This window comes from Enhydra lutris, unplaced genomic scaffold (assembly GCF_002288905.1).
Source record: "Enhydra lutris kenyoni isolate GAN:26980312 unplaced genomic scaffold, ASM228890v2 scaffoldscaffold47, whole genome shotgun sequence".
In the NCBI taxonomy this organism is placed as follows: Eukaryota; Metazoa; Chordata; class Mammalia; order Carnivora; family Mustelidae; genus Enhydra; species Enhydra lutris.
This window is the reverse complement of record NW_019154131.1, coordinates 3,881,192-3,901,393: the sequence shown is the minus strand read 5'-3', so window position 1 is coordinate 3,901,393 and position 20,202 is coordinate 3,881,192. Positions and strand designations below refer to the sequence as shown.

The 20,202-nt window shown below is 36.1% G+C and overlaps 1 protein-coding gene across 1 annotated transcript in view; it reads left to right on the top strand.

Moving 5' to 3' along the window:
* Positions 1-20,202, top strand: part of LOC111156597 (protein tyrosine phosphatase, receptor type D) — a 406,803-nt gene that overhangs the window by 235,579 nt on the left and 151,022 nt on the right. The window contains exons 14-19 of the mRNA XM_022517585.1: positions 675-868; positions 3,341-3,367; positions 7,488-7,605; positions 10,092-10,679; positions 11,118-11,218; positions 11,999-12,258. Coding sequence (XP_022373293.1) covers positions 675-868; positions 3,341-3,367; positions 7,488-7,605; positions 10,092-10,679; positions 11,118-11,218; positions 11,999-12,258 — 1,288 coding nt within the window. The remainder of the gene's footprint in view (positions 1-674; positions 869-3,340; positions 3,368-7,487; positions 7,606-10,091; positions 10,680-11,117; positions 11,219-11,998; positions 12,259-20,202) is intronic.

The following is a 20,202-nucleotide window of genomic DNA, read 5'->3' as shown; positions in this document are numbered from 1 at the left end:
CTTCCCTTTGAAAGGACAGTTTGCTCCTATGACCTTGTAATCCAGGCCGTTCTCTGTACTTCCGTCTAAAGTCTTCTGCGTTTTTCTTGGCCTTTTTTAGTCACTTCTTTTACATTTTGAAGTTAACTTTTCAAATCTGCCTTCTTTTCTTCTTGTTGCCTTTTTGTCTTGCCTATTTCAGAGACACTGATGCTCGACATTCAATTTTTGGCATCTGTTGTTTGGAAAACCTTTGATATGAGAAAAAAAGAAGAAAACCGATAAAATCAAGAATCTTTTTATTCTGCTAAAAAGAAATCTTTAAAAAAACACACAACAATCAACAACCAGTTTTTGTTATTATTTCAGTGCTACTCCTCTTTGTGCTTTAATGCTTTGGGCCTCAAAGCATCTTCCTTGGCTTTTGTACATTTTTTACATGTTTTTCTATTTCTCTGATACTCTTTTTTTCTTCCATTTTTTTTTTTTTTTGGCATTGGTCATGTTTTTTGATCTTTTCTTAAAAGGTAGAGCAGATTGGTTGAGCATTTTCATTGCTTGAAAATGTTTATATTCCACAAAGGAAACTTAGTGGGTCTGCCCATTTTTTTTTTTTTAAACCTAAGTAAACAAAATACTCTGACTGGGTGGGACAAGTGCCTATAATTTTCTTTTATCCAATGATGTTGTTCCAGTTCCTAGTGGTCCTCCTCGCAAAGTCGAGGTAGAGGCTGTCAACTCAACATCTGTTAAAGTCTCATGGCGCTCACCTGTGCCCAATAAACAGCATGGCCAGATAAGAGGATACCAGGTGCATTATGTGAGGATGGAAAATGGTGAGCCCAAGGGCCAGCCCATGCTGAAGGATGTCATGCTGGCTGATGCACAGGTAAGCCTCTGAAATTACATACCTATGTTTGTATTTATTTATTATATTTATTTTAGTCTATACCTTGAAATGGACCCCCCATTTTTCAAGTTTTTTTGACATTTAAAAAATCCTGTACACAATTCTAGTTTTTGAAACACATGATGTGTATTTACCTTCTCAGTCAGAGTTGACAGCATGTGAGGAAATTAATTGTAATGAAATTATACTCAAGCCTAATTAAAAACACATAATTGTTTTCTTAAAATACAGATACTCAACTTGCTACATTACATCTGAGTCTGCCTTTCTGACTTCAAAAAATTTGAATTGATTTTAAAGTAAGAAGAATTCTAAGCAGTTGTGCTAGAACTTCTTGAAACTAAATTGATTTAACTTCTAAATATATGACTTATTCTGTTGCAAAATAGACATTCTTACCTGAGGAAAGTTACCCAGATAGTATTTTATTTAGTACTTATTTATCAAACCATGTATTCAGAAGTAGTTATTTCATTTCCCAGAAAAATGAAGGTAATGACGATGAAAAATTAAAGTTTTCCAGGAAATTAATTAGGATCCCCTATTTTTTTCTAAGAAATAAATATTTATTGGTTATCTTCCATATTTCAAATACTCTTGTTTGGTGTCAGCATACAAATATGTGTCAATATATTTTGAGGAATTCGTATTTTATTAGAAAACACTTAGAATGAATTTTGTGACAGGGAATGATGGATAAATGGCTGATGAGGCTGACTGTTATCTCAGAGCAGCAAGAGTGAACCCTCAATTAAGATTCATTTTTTGTTTGAGATGGGGGCTGAGGGAGAGAGAGAATCTTTTTTTTTTAATTTAATTTATTTTTTTTCAGTGTTCCAAAATTCATTGTTTATGCACCACACCCAGTGCTCCATGCAATATATTAAGCCAGGTTAAGAAAAGTAAGAACAGTTGAGTATGTGAGAAATGTTATTGATCCTCGGGTGGTAGTGTTCAACCACGCCGTCACTACTTGGCTTTATATTCCACTGTTTAAAGCATAGCATTATATGTTTCATTTTTTTGTTAAATTAAAGTGTTTCAGACTTAATACCATAATAAATTTCCCTTTATTCTACGTAGTTACCTGAAAAGAAGAGGAAGATTTCAATTAATAGCTTCTACTGGGGATTATATGAAACCTGTGGATAGCTTCATTATACTGGGTCCAGTGGTGATGGGATGTTGTGAATAGGGGAGTACTATGCTTATCTAGCAAATCAGTAGCTGGGCATGGAAAAGGAGGGGGTTTGGAAAATCTGAAATTTATTTCAGCTGCAAGTTCCTTCCCTTGTGTCAGAGTGAGGAGGACTATGAGCCAATGAGAACTCTTATGTCAGGTTGCCACATTTTGCATTCTTGTCTCTGTGCAAATAAGAGAGCAATCCATGTCCCTGTGTCTAAGGAAAACATCGACCCTAATGTTTTAATATAATCAACTCACAACAGCGCTGTTTTCCTTTGGTTTTGAAACATTCTAAGTAAAGGGATCTGGATGAGTTGTTTACTTAATCAGCTCCTAATCCAGTTCCATGGTTTTGAAGTCTACTTCTGTAAACTTCTTTCTTTAGATTCATAGTCCTTTAGATGCTGGAAAAGGGGCATTGTTTCTTTCTAAATAATATTCTTACTGTCTGTGAAAGAGTACTTACAATATGAAATTAATAAAGCCATTAATGCCTATGTTTTCTTTTGTAAGTCTGAAATTATGAAAAAGAAAATGATATAGCCATGATGTTTTGATGTCTTTCGTCCCGTCCTAGATTTTGCATTATAAATTTTACATTATAAACTTGTAGTTCTGTCAGTGTTTTGTGGAGGATGGTGCTTAATGGAATTATGTGATACAAAGTGCCTTAAATATCAAACACAATTTTCCCCCTCTCTTCTACTTTTTGGCTTTTCTTTATTGAATTGCTAATTTTCCTTGTGTGTATATGTTTTTTATTGTTTTTCCTTTGCCCACCTCATCTGTTTTCTGAATATTCATTGAAATTCCACTGCATCATTGCAAGACTTCCCTGGGCCTGTAAGATTCCAAACTATTACAAAAGGTGTTAATCTAATTAGTGACATAAATTAATTGCATAACATAAGGAAAAAGTCAAAATAAATGTCATAAAGTAGTGTATGATTAGAAACACTAGCTGTATGTTATGCCTTATTGATGCATTCCAATGAAACACATATGAAAAATATACATTAGCTGATCTTAATAATAACAATACAAAGCATATTTACTTTTGACCTCTCAGTTGGGGGTGAGGATGACAGCATAACACACCTTCCCTTTGGAATTTTATCATACACACTGCTTATTTTTTTGTTTTGTTTTTGTTTATTTGTTTGTTTTAATATAAGGATGGCAACATTGCTTTATAAGGCTACAAATTTCTCTTCATTTCTTTTTATTTTGTTTTCCTCTTCCCCAACCTTTTTAATCTCAATCAGTGGGAATTTGATGATACTACTGAACATGTGAGTAATTATGGACTGCTTTGTCAAAAAGAGATATAAATGCTTGTTTTTTCCATTACCCCTCTTTCACTTATTTATGATATGTCATCACAGTTTGCTTGGATGCATGAACTAACACATTATTTTTAAATTATTTTCACTATGTGGTACATTTTAAATTTAGGTTTTTGTTTGTGAAATTGGCACGGTGCTACTGATTGCGTAAGATATGTCATGAGCTCATGTTGTTTTGATGGCTGCTACTAATTCTGCCTTGTGACACAGTTAGAGGAGGCACACTTTAAGTGGAGGCATCACAGACAAGAGATATCAAGCTGTTTCATAGAGGCCACTCATAAATCCTACCTCAGGGTTGCATTTTCAGTGGATAACACCATGCAGTTCTGATACTAATTATATCAAGAAATGGCAATTCTCTGTTTTATCCATAGAAAGTTGAGTTAAATTGAATGAGTCATGCCCAGAGGCAGAAAGTATCCCATTGAGGGAGGAATTTTTTTAAAATATTTCAATGGCTGGATTATATTATTTATTGAGAGTTTATTACTATGGATAGGTTTCCATGGGGGACATAGGATGTGACACCTGCCTTCAAATTGCTTACAGTAGGCGGCTAAGAAGGATGTAAACTTCTGAGAAGTTCCATAAAATACGACAAAGGAGATGACCTCAAGCGATGTGTACTTAATAAATGAGTGTCATTGTCACTGTGAGTTCAGAGGCCATGGACCAAGAAGGTAGAAGAGGTCTTGAAATTTTTGAGAACTTAAAAAAGTAAGGGTTGAAGAGGTGGGGAATTCGTATGCATGCCTGTGTGCGTGTGGGTGTGTGTTAGAGAGTTAGAGGTACGAACGTATTTTTTTAAAGATGAGTATGTGGGACGTAGTCATTGAGGCAAGTCAAGAATGTGGTATAGTCATGTGACATGAGCTTGCCAATTCAACTTGAAGGGGTTTAGGTTAGTAAGTGAGGACTAAGTGTGGCTAAGAGGTAACTTTTAATATAATGTTGGGAAAACCTGAAGTGTCAAGCTAAAGAACTGGCTTTTAGCTCTTCAGTACTGGAAAGATGTAGAAAATTATTAAGAATGGAAATAAGATTAAGGCTGGCAAGGGTATTCTTTCATTTAGTAACTTTTTGGGGGGGTACAAAATACAGGGCTCTTACTGGGAATATTGGAAATATGACGGGCAAGGTATCAGTTTTAATGGCACTTAAAACACTGACAGTGTTTTATAAACTTCTTTGACTGTGATCCATAGTAAAAATGCATTATATGTCATGACTGATGCATTTGTATGTTTAAAATAAAGGTCTTACAAAATAATACCTTGCTTTAAATATATATAAAATGTAATATTTTGCATGAAAGTGTATCTTATTTCTTTTTTAAAATGCTGGGCATGACTGAGTAAATTAATTTCATGACCTACTTAAATGGGTCATTACTTGCAGCTTAAAGCCAATGATATAGTGGATAGATTAGAGAGAAAGAAGATAGTAAACAAGGAAACAAATAAAAACAGTTCTTTTACTAAGGTAGTCATAAAATAATAAAAATTCAAGAAAGTAAGTTGAAGCAGCAGAAATGAAAAAGGGACAGTTTTGGTCAATATTTTAAAGGAAAAACTGGCAAAAGTTCCTAAGAATTTGAGGAAGAGAAAGAGATCAAGATCACTTATAAATTTGGAATATGCTATACCATTCACTAAAGTATAAAAGCAAGGAGGGGAATTTATTCCTGGAAATAACATTTGAGCTTCAGTCAAGCTGAGCTTGAGGGAACAATTGATAGTCAAAGGAAAATGTCCAGCACATATTTACAGTGTACATGCCACTGGAGCTCTGATGGGAAATCAGGCTTAGAAAAGAGTTTAAGATATAAACAGAAAAAATTCTCTAAGATTTGGAATTTTTAAAATTTTTAAAAACATTTTTTTAATTTAAAAAAAAATTTTTTTGGACTAGAGAGAAACATAGCAGGCCAGTAACTGTTTCAGAACATCCAGGAATGCCAAGTTTTAACAGGCTGGAAGTTGAATGGAGATTTGATAGGAGAAGTCAAAGAGAATGAGGAATGGTATCCATGGCATCAGCCACACTACCTCACAGAGGATAAGGAAACCACCAAAGAAGCGTGGCCACAGTTTAAAGAAAGAAAATATAACACAAGAGATGATGTGATCCAGGCATATAGAGGTGTGTCTGACTGGGATTATACCACTGCAGAGGATTTGACCAATTTCAAATTACATTACATGTGTTATCCTGTAACAGCCTATGCAAGAGGAAAGGCTGGTGTAGTTAATCCCAATTTGATAAATAAAATATCTCACCATATGATTTGTGATAGAGCTAAGCCCTGCTTCTCCACCCCACTAACCTTGCCTACTTTCAGCAGAAACCAGTAGCACGTGAAAGGGACCTTGGAAACAATAATGTTGTCATCTTCCCATCATAATTTCTGGAATACCCAGTATATCTACTATAATTTAAAATGCTACTCTTGGGGCACCTGGGTGGCTCAGTGGGTTAAGCCTCTGCCTTCGGCTCAGGTCATGATCCCAGGGTCCTGGGATCGAGCCCCGCATCGGGCTCTCTGCTCAGCGGGGAGCCTGCTTCCTCCTCTCTCTCTGCCTGCCTCTCTGCCTGCCTGTGATCTCTGTCAAATAAATAAATAAAATCTTTAAAAAAAATTAAAAAAAATAAAAATAAAATGCTACTCTTGGGTGATTTGGATGATTATTATAGCCTCTCTAAAGTTAGTGAAACCATTCCAAGTTCCTGAAAATAAAATCTTTCTCCCAAATTTAGCCCATTCATCTGGCAGAATAATATTTCCAATGGCTGTTCAGGAGGATATCTGAAATTCTTGAATTTCCACTCCAATGATATCCCTACTTTTTTGAAAAAAGCACACTGTCAAAAGCTGTCATATTTGGGATCAGATTCAACAACTGAGTTCAATGGTGCCCCTTACAGCCTTCCACAGAAAAAATCCTTCTGTCCTCCACACAAACCAGTCCATTCTATGAACTCTCACTTGCATTGTCTTCAGATGTGGAAGACAATAACATCATATTATTTCTTAAATCTAACCATATTCAGTTTGAAAACATAGCTGTGCCAGATATCTGAAAGGGAACTTTATAACTATGTGTTTGTGTGTGGGGATGTGGGCATGTGTGCAACAGCTCTGAAGAAAATAACAGAACAAGTTAATAACTACTCTATGTAAAGAATCATATAATCTCCAGTTTGGAAGAACAGATCTAAGTTTTGTAACCATCATAGTTCGGGGCCCTAATTAAGAGAAATCCATAGTTTTGATAAGTAGTTTGTGACATTTAACATTTTCTAAATAGATTAATTGAACACAACTCCATGATGATGTGGTAAAAGAAAATCCTTTGGTTTTATGATCTACTCTAGATTACCAGAAAATTCTCTTTAGTGTGTAATGATTTTAGCTCATAGTCTATATAATCAACTAATAATATGTTACTCGAGTCCTAAGAAACTTCTCTGGCTATCAAGATATCTAGGTTCAACAGAGCAGCCATTTGGCAAAATACTAGTGTGGTGATAAAACAGACTGCCCTGGCATCAGCCCCATCACTACTCTGTGGGCCAGGCTGTAGAGGATGCATATTGAGAGCTCCTGGCATAATCTAACTGCTGGTTTATGGTTTGCTCACTATGAGCCAGGCATAGTTGTAAGTGTTTACCTGATATACCTCACTTAATCCTTCCATTATTCCAACTTTCACTTGGGAAACTGAGGTACAGAGGGGGGTAACTCACCTGCCCTAAATCACCAAACTAGGAAATAAGGAGATGCAGGTTTAAATTCAAGAATTCAGGAGTTCTGGCCTCAGGTTTCATGTTTTAAACTACTCCATTTTAGGATTACCTCGTACGATGGCTGAAGACTGACCCCACTTTAATGTCAGCATGAAAACACATCATTCATAGCATGAACAACAGGCATGAAATTTCCAGTGCTTGGCATGGCTACAGGGAGTATTTAAGCATGCATAGAATGAGGATGGATGCTTTGATTTTCCCCTAGGGTGTTTATGGTGTTTTGAATCAGTATCGCTCTATTGTGTCATTTTAGGACATGATTATTTCTGGGCTACAGCCTGAAACTTCCTACTCCCTCACTGTCACAGCCTACACCACCAAAGGAGATGGTGCTCGCAGCAAGCCCAAACTGGTGTCCACTACTGGGGCAGGTAACCATATTGTGCATATATGTGCCTTGAACATTTTCCAGGTGACAATAATACTAATTTTCCAAATGGTATGGATGGTGAATTCTATCAAAAAGAAAAAGTGGACTGTGGTCAACTTTTGTATTTATGCAGTTCAGAAGAAAAACAAGACATACTTTGCCCAAATTATTTAGTCAGTCATTCAACAAGTATGTTTGTGAGCACCTACTACATGCCAGGCACTACTCCCAGTACTTGGGATACAGCAATCAACAAAACTAAAATATTCTTCCCTCCTGAAACTTATTTTCTGAGTAGAACTAGATAATTAACAAGTAGACAAATGAGTATATAATAAACCATTGGTAAGTGAGAAGTTGAAAAATAAAGGTGTGTAGACATTAAGGACAGGGACTATTTGGAAAGTAACTGGAGAGGGTCTCTTAGAAGAAAGTTATTTGAACTGAGACATGAATGATGTGGAAGTGCAAGTCCCAAGAATGTCCAGAGGGATGACCAGGGATGTCACTCATTAGCTTCAATCTCTCTCTGCAACACACCCTTTTAGAAGAGCTGCCATCTTGAACTGAGTTGATTACAGTTCTGGATTTTGTTTTGTTTTGTCATTTTCTCCTCCTCATTCCTTGCTGTGGGAATTCTGAAGAGGCCAAATCACATAAAAGATGGGGAACAGAAAAGAGAAGAAAAGCAACAAGGCTACAAAATATCAGATTGCTCCTCTGAAGAACAAAGTTTCTTAATACTCTTTAGAGTTACTTTGATGGGCTCACATTAGGAAAAGCCAGCATGAAGGAAGACCCGACACTGTAAAACCAATAAATTAAGACATAATTACAAAAGGATTCTCCTTCAATCCCTTTATATCACAACCTCCCATGGAACATTTAAACTATGATTTGATTTACTCCTCCCGAATTGCTTCTCACACAACTTTTTAGGAACACACCTCTATGTAAAGGTATAAAGCAAAGAACAGCTGTGATGTTGAGTACCCTCCTGGGTGCCATGCTCACTGCCAAATTTGTCTAAATGTCATAAGATTTGCCTCACTTACATCCTGCCACCTGGAACTGCCTCAAGCAGCAGGATTACAGATGGCAAAACTCCTTTAAGGAAAGTCTTTCGGGCTTTTTCTTCCTTTTTTTTTTTTTTTTTTTTTTAATTTAAGAATAGCATTGTATCAAGCTAATTTAATGCCTTGCGTAGGAGATATATGTTCAGAGGGGGCATGCTGACTGGCTATGGAAACAGCCTCTATTGAAATGTAGACAACTAAGTGCAAACCCCTGAAATTAAATCCCCAAAATGAAGAAAATATATTTCTGACACCTATATTTATAATTGTTTCTTAATTAGTCTGAGATGTATTACATAAAGCATTATTAGGCTCCCATTGCCCTTAAGACAGGGGTGCTATAATAAGGAAGAAAAAGGAGAGAATTTATAGCCAAAGGATGTGAATCCCAGAGGAAAAAATGGCATTGTCGATTTAAATAGCACAAACACTGGCTCATCACTTTTTAGGGACTATTCAAAAAATTATTTAGAGTTGTGGATCTTATAACATAGAGGACTATTTTGCTGCTTCCATTTTATAACTTTCTTAATCAGTGGACATTTAGGTATTGAGGAAGACAATGCTTATATTTTAGATATCTGCACATATATTGTCTTCATACTGGGCCTGGGTTGGAGGTGTGAGAATCCAGATTTATAATCTCTTTAAGAGAAAAGCTCTAGTTTTATCGTCTGTCAACCAACTAGTCAGAATCATTCCTTAGTCATGGTTTATCCCGAGGTAAAAAAGTATAGACAAAAAGTGTAATTATGACCATAATAACTCAAAGCCACCATTATTCTTTACTACTTAAAAAAAAAATTACAAGCCACATAAGAGTATAGTTAAGTGTTCAGGCTGCATATTCAGATTGTCTTATAGCTTTCTTGCTTATTATACCTCTGACTACAGTTTTCTATCTCTCTGGGCGTTATTTTTTTTCAGATAATGAAGATAATAACTAATCAGAGTGTGTAGTCAAGAGTGAAAAATGGAAATCAAATGAGATACTACATATAATGCTCTTAGCACAGTGCCTGGTACATTGCATGTACCCAATAATTACATATGTTGTAATTATTATTCTTATTAGTTGTATCTAATTAGCTCATCTTTACTTGGATTCATTTCTCTGTGGCTTGAACCTCTATATATGTGAAGATTTCTTAAGAGATTTTTTTTTAATTCCCTTAAATTATTGTGTAACCCTATTTGTGTCTGTTACCAAATTTGGTATCTCAGCCTACCTTAATAAGTATGAGAAGAAGCGTATTTCCACAAAGGTATATAGACCAAGTCTTTTTTTTTTTTTTTTTTTTAAAGTAAATAATGTAATGGAGTTCCTGTAGAGTGATGTTCCCATTCAGCAGTGATTAAAATGTAAATGGCTGTGTAGGTTGGTCTTACCACTCCTTCCCCTGTGTTCCAGTTCCAGGAAAACCCCGGCTTGTAATTAACCACACTCAGATGAATACTGCTCTCATTCAATGGCACCCCCCTGTGGACACATTCGGACCTCTTCAGGGCTATCGTCTAAAATTTGGGCGGAAAGATTCAGAACCACTCACTACTCTTGAGTTCTCTGAGAAAGAAGATCACTTTACAGCTACAGACATCCATAAAGGAGCATCATATATCTTCAGGCTCTCAGCCAGAAACAAAGTGGGCTTTGGGGAAGAGATAGTGAAGGAGATTTCTGTTCCAGAAGAAGTCCCAACTGGATTCCCTCAAAACCTCCATTCAGAAGGCACCACTTCAACCTCTGTCCAGTTATCCTGGCAGCCACCTATCCTAGCAGAGAGAAATGGCATCATCACCAAGTATACTCTTCTGTATAGGGATATCAACATCCCTCTTCTCCCAGTGGAGCAGCTTATTGTTCCAGCTGATACCACTATGACACTGAGTGGCTTAAAACCAGATACCACATATGATGTAAAAGTACGTGCTCACACGAGCAAAGGGCCCGGGCCATATAGTCCCAGTGTCCAGTTCAGGACACTGCCTGTGGATCAAGGTAGGATTTGTCTGCTTACGGCCTTCCTCCTTTAAAGGAATGTCGGTCTTTGGAAATCAGTATTTTGAAGCTATAAATAACTGACCGGACCGTTCATATTAATAGGTTCAGCAAAAGCCAAAAGGTAAAGTATGTAAAACTTAATATGTTTTGGATGCCTTAGATTTGGGTTATAGAATGCCAAGCAAGTCTGGCTGACAGCACCCCAATGTTCTCAGGTAAGGAAAATACAATATAGGTGACTGAATTGGAGAGAAAAGAGAGATCTTTATGAGAATGGGATAGTAAAATGAGTGGTCTAAACAGGTAGGCAAATCACACTTCTCTCTTTGAGATCAAAGTAGACGTCATCTAGCCTAAGCCTGATGGTCCATGGTGGAAAAGGACAGGTCATACGTTTTTAGGAATAGTGTAAATACACTGTTTTTCCTTTTCCAGCAGTGTTTGCAAAAAATTTTCATGTCAAAGCAGTAATGAAGACTTCAGTGCTGTTGTCTTGGGAAATTCCAGAAAATTACAATTCTGCCATGCCTTTCAAAGTAAGTTGTTTTCTAATTTGTAAGATATCATGGGTAAAACTGGGGGTGGGGACATGCAATTTACCTGAGTAAGTTACTTAGAAAGCATGTACACCACTTTGCTTCAGCCACACACACTTGCTTTTCTCCTTTTTGGTTTCCACTTGAAAGATGAAGTGGGAGCTGAAACCTAGGGTGGTATTACTTGTCAGTCACCTTGTACTTCCAAGACTTTTACAACTAAGCTAGTACTTCTGTTTTTCCACCAGAAAATGAAATTCATGTGGTTTCTACATCTTGAAAATGCAATATCCTGATATTTAAAAATTTGTTTGTTGGCTTGAATCCTTTGTATGTTTTAAATTTTAATTTGTGATTGAGAGATATTGAGGGATATTAGCAAGAAGTACAAGTCTATGAAATAAAGAATAGAGAAACATTTTGAAGGTACAAATGTACTTACGAATAGGAATGGAAACCTTTAGAAAAAAGGTGGTGTGGATAATACTTTGAAAACCCACAGTGTTTCTGCACAATTTCCATTAAGATTATATGCAAGCAACAGGTCAAATATTGAAAATAATATACATTTCTAGACTTAGAAACATCATATAATTATGCACTAAGAACAAAAGAAAAATTCATTCCATCTATAGAATTTATGAATACTTGCGGGCTTAGGAATTACCCCAAATTAGAATTGACTTGACAGACATATTCTATAAATACGTGCATATTAGTTTAGAACATATACATTTCCTCTCTGATACCCAAATCTCTTCGATTGGTTCTATCCTCTAGATTCTTTATGATGATGGGAAAATGGTTGAAGAAGTTGATGGCCGGGCTACCCAGAAACTAATTGTGAACTTGAAGCCTGAGAAGTCATATTCATTTGTGCTAACAAATCGTGGTAATAGTGCTGGTGGGCTGCAACACAGGGTAACAGCAAAGACTGCACCAGATGTACTACGTACCAAGCCTGCCTTCATTGGGAAGACCAACCTGGATGGCATGATTACTGTACAACTGCCTGAAGTACCCGTAAATGAGAATATAAAGTAAGTCAATTGAAGGGTTAAGGTTGAAGGATACAAATGCAAGTAAACAAGAAAAGAAAATTCAACCTCAGTATTATAGAAGTTATAAAAGATCCTATTGCTATATGTGAAGTAAAAGCTTCTTCAGCATAGGCTCTCAGTTTTATTTAAGCCTTATTACACCCTGTTCTCATGTTTGTTATAACACAGATTCTCATTAATTTAACATTGAGGGCTTTTTATTTCCCAGGAATGATGTAACTTAGTAGAAATAGACTCAGAAATAGAAATAGAATGCAGTCCTTAAGCTAAAGGAGTTTATGTCATAGTGTACAGAATAAGGTGACTAGTTGAATAACTCTAATACCTGGAAATTCTTATTATAATGGTGAGGAAGTCTTACAAGTTATTATGAAGCCGAAGAAAACTTCAGGAAATGAGATAAGCAACATGGTACGTAACACTTTTGTTGTATATGTGTGCTGAAAGGAGACATTTCAAAAGTTAGAGTTCAGGATGATGTCAGAAAGAACTTGAAAGTTGGAAAATGCGAGTTTTCTGTCTTGGATGGAACACAGTGTAAAGGACAGTGGGCTTGAAGTGAAAGATTAAATCCAGTCAATTAAGAAGTTTATTGGTTGTCTATAGTTAGTTGATTATAGCCAGTACATTTTATAATCAATATAGCTAGCTGGTTGTAGCCAATAGAAGAAAAAAAATTTTTTTCACTGTAGTCTACTAAGTATGAGTATTGTGGCTAACTATGGAGAACAAAAGAAGATGTGGACTCTGTCCCCAAAGAGCTACCATAGAGTGGGGGATACAGAGAAGCAGATATAGTACCTGCTAATGATAGAGTTGGACTCTATTTTAAGAGCAGCTAACTGATAATGAAATGGGTCAAGGAGGTTTCTCATTTAATCTTAAAGGGCAGGTAGGACACATAAAAAATCAGAGTGAGAAGATTATATGCAAGGGCTCATTAGTAAAGGAAGTGAGCTATTTTGTAAGGCCTGAACAAGAGAAGTAAGAGAGGTATACAAGAGCTAAGTTGCACTCAGAACTTGAAACTATATCAGGTAGATGGTGGAAATTCCGTAAAGGTGTTTGTGCAGGAGAGTGGTATGTATCATTTATATAATACCTAAATTTCCTTTTTTCCACTTTAGGAAATATTTATTGGGTATCCAATAAATCCACTGCATGCTAGAGATTGTGCTACCTGCTTGATTTCTCATTTCTTGTATCCCCCATGGTCATGTTTAGATGAAACTTGTTATGAAAGATTTGAAGGTCAACCAGAGATGTTCCTGTGTAGTTTATGGATTGTTGGGACCTTCACATTTAGCAACAATCTGGCAACATAATTAGGGAAGTTCTTAGGGAAGATGGCTCCTGAAGGCATATGTTGGAAGGATGTTGGAACACCATAAAGTGTTGGGATGTCATTGTGTAGTTGGTTGATTCTAGGTAAATAACAAGATTCTAAAATCAGATGGTGATGGGGTAAATAGGATGCAGAAGCAGATGAGAATAGTAGTGTAGTAGGAGTTGGTAAACACTTTAATGAGGGATCAAGGCAGAGGAAAAAATGTCATAGATGACTCTGAGAGTTGAATTTGGGTGACAAAGTGAATGATACTGCCATTCATCCTAGAGGATGAAAAAGTCAAGAGGAAATGACTGAGTTCAATTTTGTATATGTTTTACATGAGGTATCAGTGAAATACCTACTTAAAGATGTGCATTTAAAGAAAGTACTAGGATTATGGATAGAAATTTGAGAATCATTAATACAACAGCAATGTATTTATGGAAAGAAACAGAATCACTGAGACAGTGGGGTGAAGATATGAAGCAAAGGTTAAAGTAAAGGTCTCAGGAAGAAAAGAGCTATTACACAGTTAAGTGGAGAACCAAGACAGGGCAAGTTCATGGCAAAAGATTTTTCAAATAAGGAGTGTACAGTCAGAAATTTTCAGAGCTCCAGAAAATTTAAAGATGATAGAAAAAAAATATGCTATTAAAAAGTAAAACTATAAACAAGAAGTTTTTGATGTAGCACCACGGTTGAAATTTAGAAAAGTCTAATAATTGGCAACTTTTGACTTAACTAAAATCCATTCTTCCAGAGAAAACCTTCTGTTCTTATTTATTTGATGAAATAATTGGAGGATTTTAACCAGATGGTGGAATTTCCAAAAGATTATGACTAAAATAAATTCACTGAGAAATCAGATCTCCTTTTTGTCCCTCTTCTTGTATCATTCAGAAAACTGGAAAATGAGAATGAAATTTTAGTGTGATTTTATTCCAACAAAATTTAATGTGAAAGTGAGATTATATTTATCCATTTTTGTTTAAATCATCTGTGGATATTATATCTATCTATCTATCTATCTATTTTTTCCCATCCTATTCTAGTGACAAGCAATGTTTTAGGGATTTAGTAGAGATAATGCTGATTTTCTTATTGCTCTTACACAATATAGCTAATTGGGAACTTGGACAAGAAGAGTCCATTGTAATGGAATTTTAGGATACCAAAGCTTAGATGGATAAGGGAGGCCAAAGGTGGAGCTCCCAACCCCAGTTTAGTAGCTCAGGGAAGGGTTCTAGGGAAAGTAACATTAAAAATGAGGATTAAAGAATGACAGGAGCCCAGCTGGTCCATAGGAGTATGGTTGGGGAGTTGCTGTTTCAGGTAGAAGATAGCCTATGTGATACCATAGCAGCAAGAGAAAGACTAGCATTTCTTATCTGTCCACCTCATCCCCATCCATGAAGACATTTCACCTGGCATCCAGCAGACGTGTATTCTATATACTGCCGGTGCCTGGTCTAGGAATAGAAAGATGACTGAGATGAAGCCCTACATGACGGTGGCAGAACACATACAAAAAATAGATCATGTAAATATAATGGAGTAAGTAAGAACTGCCAGAGTTCCAGCCCAACTTGGGTGTCCGAGAGACATCTAGAAGGAGATGATATTTAATTTGAGTCTTGAGGGTGGGAAATATTTAGAAAAGGCAAAATAGTTGGAAATAAAGAAAGAACAAGGGGAAATAACAGAGTATAAATTTAATCCCTACAGAAGCATGAAAGAGTGTCAGAAAGATGAAAATTGTATAGTATAATTTTTAGTATTTGTTACTAGTTTTCAAGACTTACAGAAAAATGTTTTTAGTGACTTTTTACCCAATTAGCTTAGTAGAATGTGTTAGATATTATCGAGAAAAAAGGCATTTTAGTCCTTTGGTGGTAGATTTTTGGTTCATTTTCAAATTCTGAATGAGTCAAGAATATTGTAGAATATAGTCTACCTTTTAGTGCTTTTCTTTAGCTTATTCAGTTTTCTTCTTTGTTTTATTTATGTACTTCCTCCTCCTATATTTGAAATAGGAGTCAGGGAAAAGAGGTAAAACTTTGGTAACAAAGAGAAGAGACCATTTCAAAACATAAAAAGAAAGCAAATGACTGTGGGGTGGAGGGGATAAGTTCTAGAAATGAATTAAAGATTCCCAGAAATATATTCCAGTCACTCTGGGGAAAAGAGCAAAAAACAAAACTAGGAAAGTCCTTGAATGGGAAGAGTAACAGAACCATAGGAAATGAAAAACAAATATCCTGTTAGAAAAAATAAACAAAACAAAAATGCTAAATAATCTACAGACATTGGACTTTTTAAAGGGATAATAACATAAAGCTACCAGTCCTGTCTTTGTGTGGCACAGTCCATTATTACGGGCAGCTGTGAGCTATGTTGTGCCACTTGCAGCAGTTGGCAAGTTAAAAAATTAGAAGGGAATGTAGCTTTTTGTTCAATATGCCAGGGGAAAATGAGGAGAGAAAATAAGACTGATACCAGAGCTGTGGGCGGGGTTGCTAACTTGCATTCAGGTGAAAGCTCTTTAGAAAAGTTCTTCCAATTTATTTTCTAGTAAAATGAAATGTTGGTGATTGAAGGGCTGTTTTTATCAACAGAAACCATGCTTTCTCATTTCTGGCCAAGGTAATTGGGAAGTCTTGATCCCTACCCACAACTTCCCACAACTCAGAAACAAATCTGTCTCTTGTAAACACAGTCGAGGCTCATTGCTTCTGTATTCTCTCATAAGTGGTTTTTGTGTGGAGAAGTGGGGAACCTCCCTCAGGGAAAGGCTACATTTCTTGTGAAATAGCCCTGTAGGTGCCGCAGGTTCTGCCCTCAGGAATTTGTGGTGCTTCAACCTTCTACTTGGTTAGATAGACTTGGGGGGCAGAATGCGAGTTGGAAAATCTAGCAACTCCACCATTATTCAGAAGCAAGTTGTGACAAAGGGAACTTCCCTGAGTCTATAGAGCAGAATTTTAGTCTGGTTGGTAAGGAAAAATGTACCACACAGACTACACTAAAAGATAAGCTGCCAGAAGTTACCCAACGTAAGTTAATTTCATAGTAATCATTTTATATTTATGAAAAATAGAAATGAATAAAAGCATTTTGTGAAATTCTAAATGTCTTTGATCTAACTAATTTGGCTTTCAGGTTGGCCTACTTTTTCTTCTTTTAAAGAAGATATTCTTGGAAACATGGCTTACAAAGGTGCTTCATAAAATGTGTGCACTATTACTAGCTTAATATATTAATGTATCATCTGTTTAAGGTTTAATGAGAAATAATTCAGTCATCACATGGTTGTCAACTGCAGTGGTAAAGATTTAAACTTGTATAGTGCTTTATAGTTTACTGAAGACATTTGAATGTTTTATTTAAGTCTCAAAATAACCCTGTGAGGTAGGTACTCATGCCATTTATGGGTGAGTAAAGTGAGGCTCAGAGATACAGCCTGGCCACAATCATAAAGTTGATACTAAGAATAGCTATAATAATGACTGGGGGGGGGGGCTTACTAGTTGCTGCTCAAGGGCATTGCACACAGTAGTTGATAGACTCTTCACAAGGAGGGTGTTTCTCATTTTTATGGCTAAGGAAGGTTCGACATGAGTTAACATAGCCTGGCCACACAAGAGCAAAGCCAGAGAGGAAAGATTTGACCCCCGGCAGTCTGGCTCTAACCCCTCATGTTAAACCATGATTGATACGAACCCTGATTTGTTGGTCAGACCAGGACATTTTTTTTTCCCCTAGGACAATTGATAAACCATTAAGAACTCAAGGACAAGTAAGAATAGATAAAACTGGCCTAGACAATCCTTAGAATGAGGAGTCATTTGGCACATATGCAGTCAAAGATAATGGAAATGTATTAGTGTTATGGAGCAAGAATATCGGTAGTTTGTCATGAGAATTCAGATGAGAGGTAAAGGGAGAGGTTTCCCAGAGCCCAGCATTATCACCCACCATTTTATAAAAAAGGAAAATGAGGCTTGAAGCAATTAAGTAATTTTCACTTGTCTGACAACACATAGCCAAAAAGATTGAAAACCTTAATTTAAACATAGAGACTGGAAAGATCGTTCAACCTGCTTTGGGTTTTCTATGGTAAATTAATTTGATTTAAATAATATATACCTAAATAATCATAGCAAATATATTTACATATATACATATATAAAATATGAAGTTATGCAAGGAATGACATTCATCATTAAATTCTAAGACAGATTTTGACCTCCTAGTTAAATAATGAGTTTGAGAATGCTAATACATTCTGCTAATACAAAAAGCCTGGCTGAATTTGAAGAGGGACCAGTACAAACACTGGAGCTCGCCTTCCCAAATAATTATATAGAGCTGGGTCCCCCTTGGTGATAACATATTAAATAAAATTAGTAAAACTTTACTTAATATAATTAAAATTCTGAAGGTTAGATTTAACCTATCTAATTAAATCTAATATACTGGGAAAACATAGCTTACTTTATAAGTAGTCAGAGCATTTGCAGATATATTGATTCTGAAGTTATTTATTTTTCTATTAATTTAATAGTTAAAGTCTATTTCAAAAAATGTATTTTGAGCTTAACTTCAAGCTTGAGTCAGATAGGCGAAGTATAGTGTAAACTTTAATTTTATCCATATATAAAGCTGATCTATACCCCAAAACATTTTTTTCTATTTCAAGCAAGTTCTTTCAGTTCATATAATTTAGTTGGTTTCCATTTGTAGAGTACATCTTAGCTCCCCATTTCACTTTTCGTATCTGAGTCATCTTTTTTTTTCCTCATTCTCCCATGATATTAGAATAAGAATCATTACTACACTTGTAAAGAAAAGAACTTTTGCAAAAAGAAGTATATTTTCTATGAACAGTATTTGGTCACATCATTGCTGGTTTGAAGAAAGGAGAAAATGCTGGATTGAGATTGAGGGTTGAAAGTTCTAGGAGGTTGCCTGCGTGGCTGGGTTGGTTAAGATACTGCCTTCACTTCAGGTCATGATCCTGGAGTCCTAGAGATGAGTCCCACCTCAGCCTCTCTGTTCAGCAGGGAGTCTGCTTCTCCTTCTGACCCTCCCCCCCCCATGCCCTCTTTCTCAAGTAAATGAATTAATTAAATATAAAAAAAAGAAATTTCTCAGAGAGAAGGGATCCCAATGTTTTGACTGCCTGATTTAGGAGACATACATGTTCTCAAAAGCCACATATGCCACCCACTTCCACTTTTCAATGGAAAAAGAACTCAGTGATAAAACAGCAGAGATTAAAAAAAAAAAAAATCCAGGGAATTTATATGTACATTTGCTTTAGCAATAATTTCTAAATATGTCTTACATAGTATAAAAAATTATAGACTAATTAAGACCATATAATAGGGGAAATGGAACTAATCAGAGAGGTCAGAAAAGGCTTCAATTAGGAAGTAAAATGTGAGTTGTTATTTGAAGGAAGAAAGGAGTTAACTTTGGACTTGTGAAAGTGACAGAAGGTTCTAGGCAGATGGAACAGAATGATCAGGGGTTTGATGACAGAATAGACCAAAGTAAATAAATTCAAGAAACTGAAAGCCCATCAGGGTGTAGCTTCAAAGGGCATGGAGAGATGGATTCAGGCAAGATTCTGCTGAGTCTTATCAGACTTTGTGGCCTTTCTACTAAGAGCAATGAGAGTCCACTGAAATGTTTTTAAACTGGAAATGATACAATCAATTGTCTATTGCAAAATGAAAATTTCAGAGATTGAACTAGAGGCGGTTAAGTTCAAAGATGAGAGAAAGTCAGAGGACAAAGGTAGCATGAGACGTGAAAAGAGGCAGAAGTGGTGGCTGCAGGGATAGGAAGAAGCAAATGGACTATAGAGAGTTTGGAAGTAATAGGACTTGGTGACACTTTGGATATGAGAGAGGGAAAGAGTTAAAGCAAATTGTAAGTGATAACACCTAGTTTTATAGCAAAGGGATCATGGTACAATGGTAGAAGACTTATTTTGGAGGCATATCCTTAGTTTTGTTTTAACCACAGTAAATTTAAAGTAGTTTTGTGACATAGACATGAAGATATGGAGTTGGAATTAGATAAACCTCTAGAGTTCAGAGGGAGCATTCTGGAATGAAGATATGAATCTGAAGATAATTTACATCTAGGTGACAACTGATACCCTGAGCTAGAATGAGACCATGTAGGAAGAAAAGGGAATAAAGAGAAGTCCTTGGCCTGATCTTCAGGGATTCTCCCATTTAATAGTAAGGTAGTAGGTAATAGATTCTGTTAAAGAAATAAGGTTAATGTGGTAAGAGATGTTAAGTGGAAAACCAGGAGAATTGGGTACAGAGAAATGGCTGAGAATGTTTAATGGAGGGTCTCATTAACATTTTCAAATTCTGCTAAGAGATCACATAAGACAAAGTTCAAAACTCTTCTTTGGTACAGTCCTACCAAAGTCACTTAGGACACTAGTGTGGGCAGTGAGGTGGACTAATGAGGCAGGAGCTAGAATATTATTGGCTGGAAAGTCAGAGGAAGATGAGGTAATGGAGAACAGCAAGAAACACAGGTCTCCCCAGAATTCGGGTAGTAAGGAG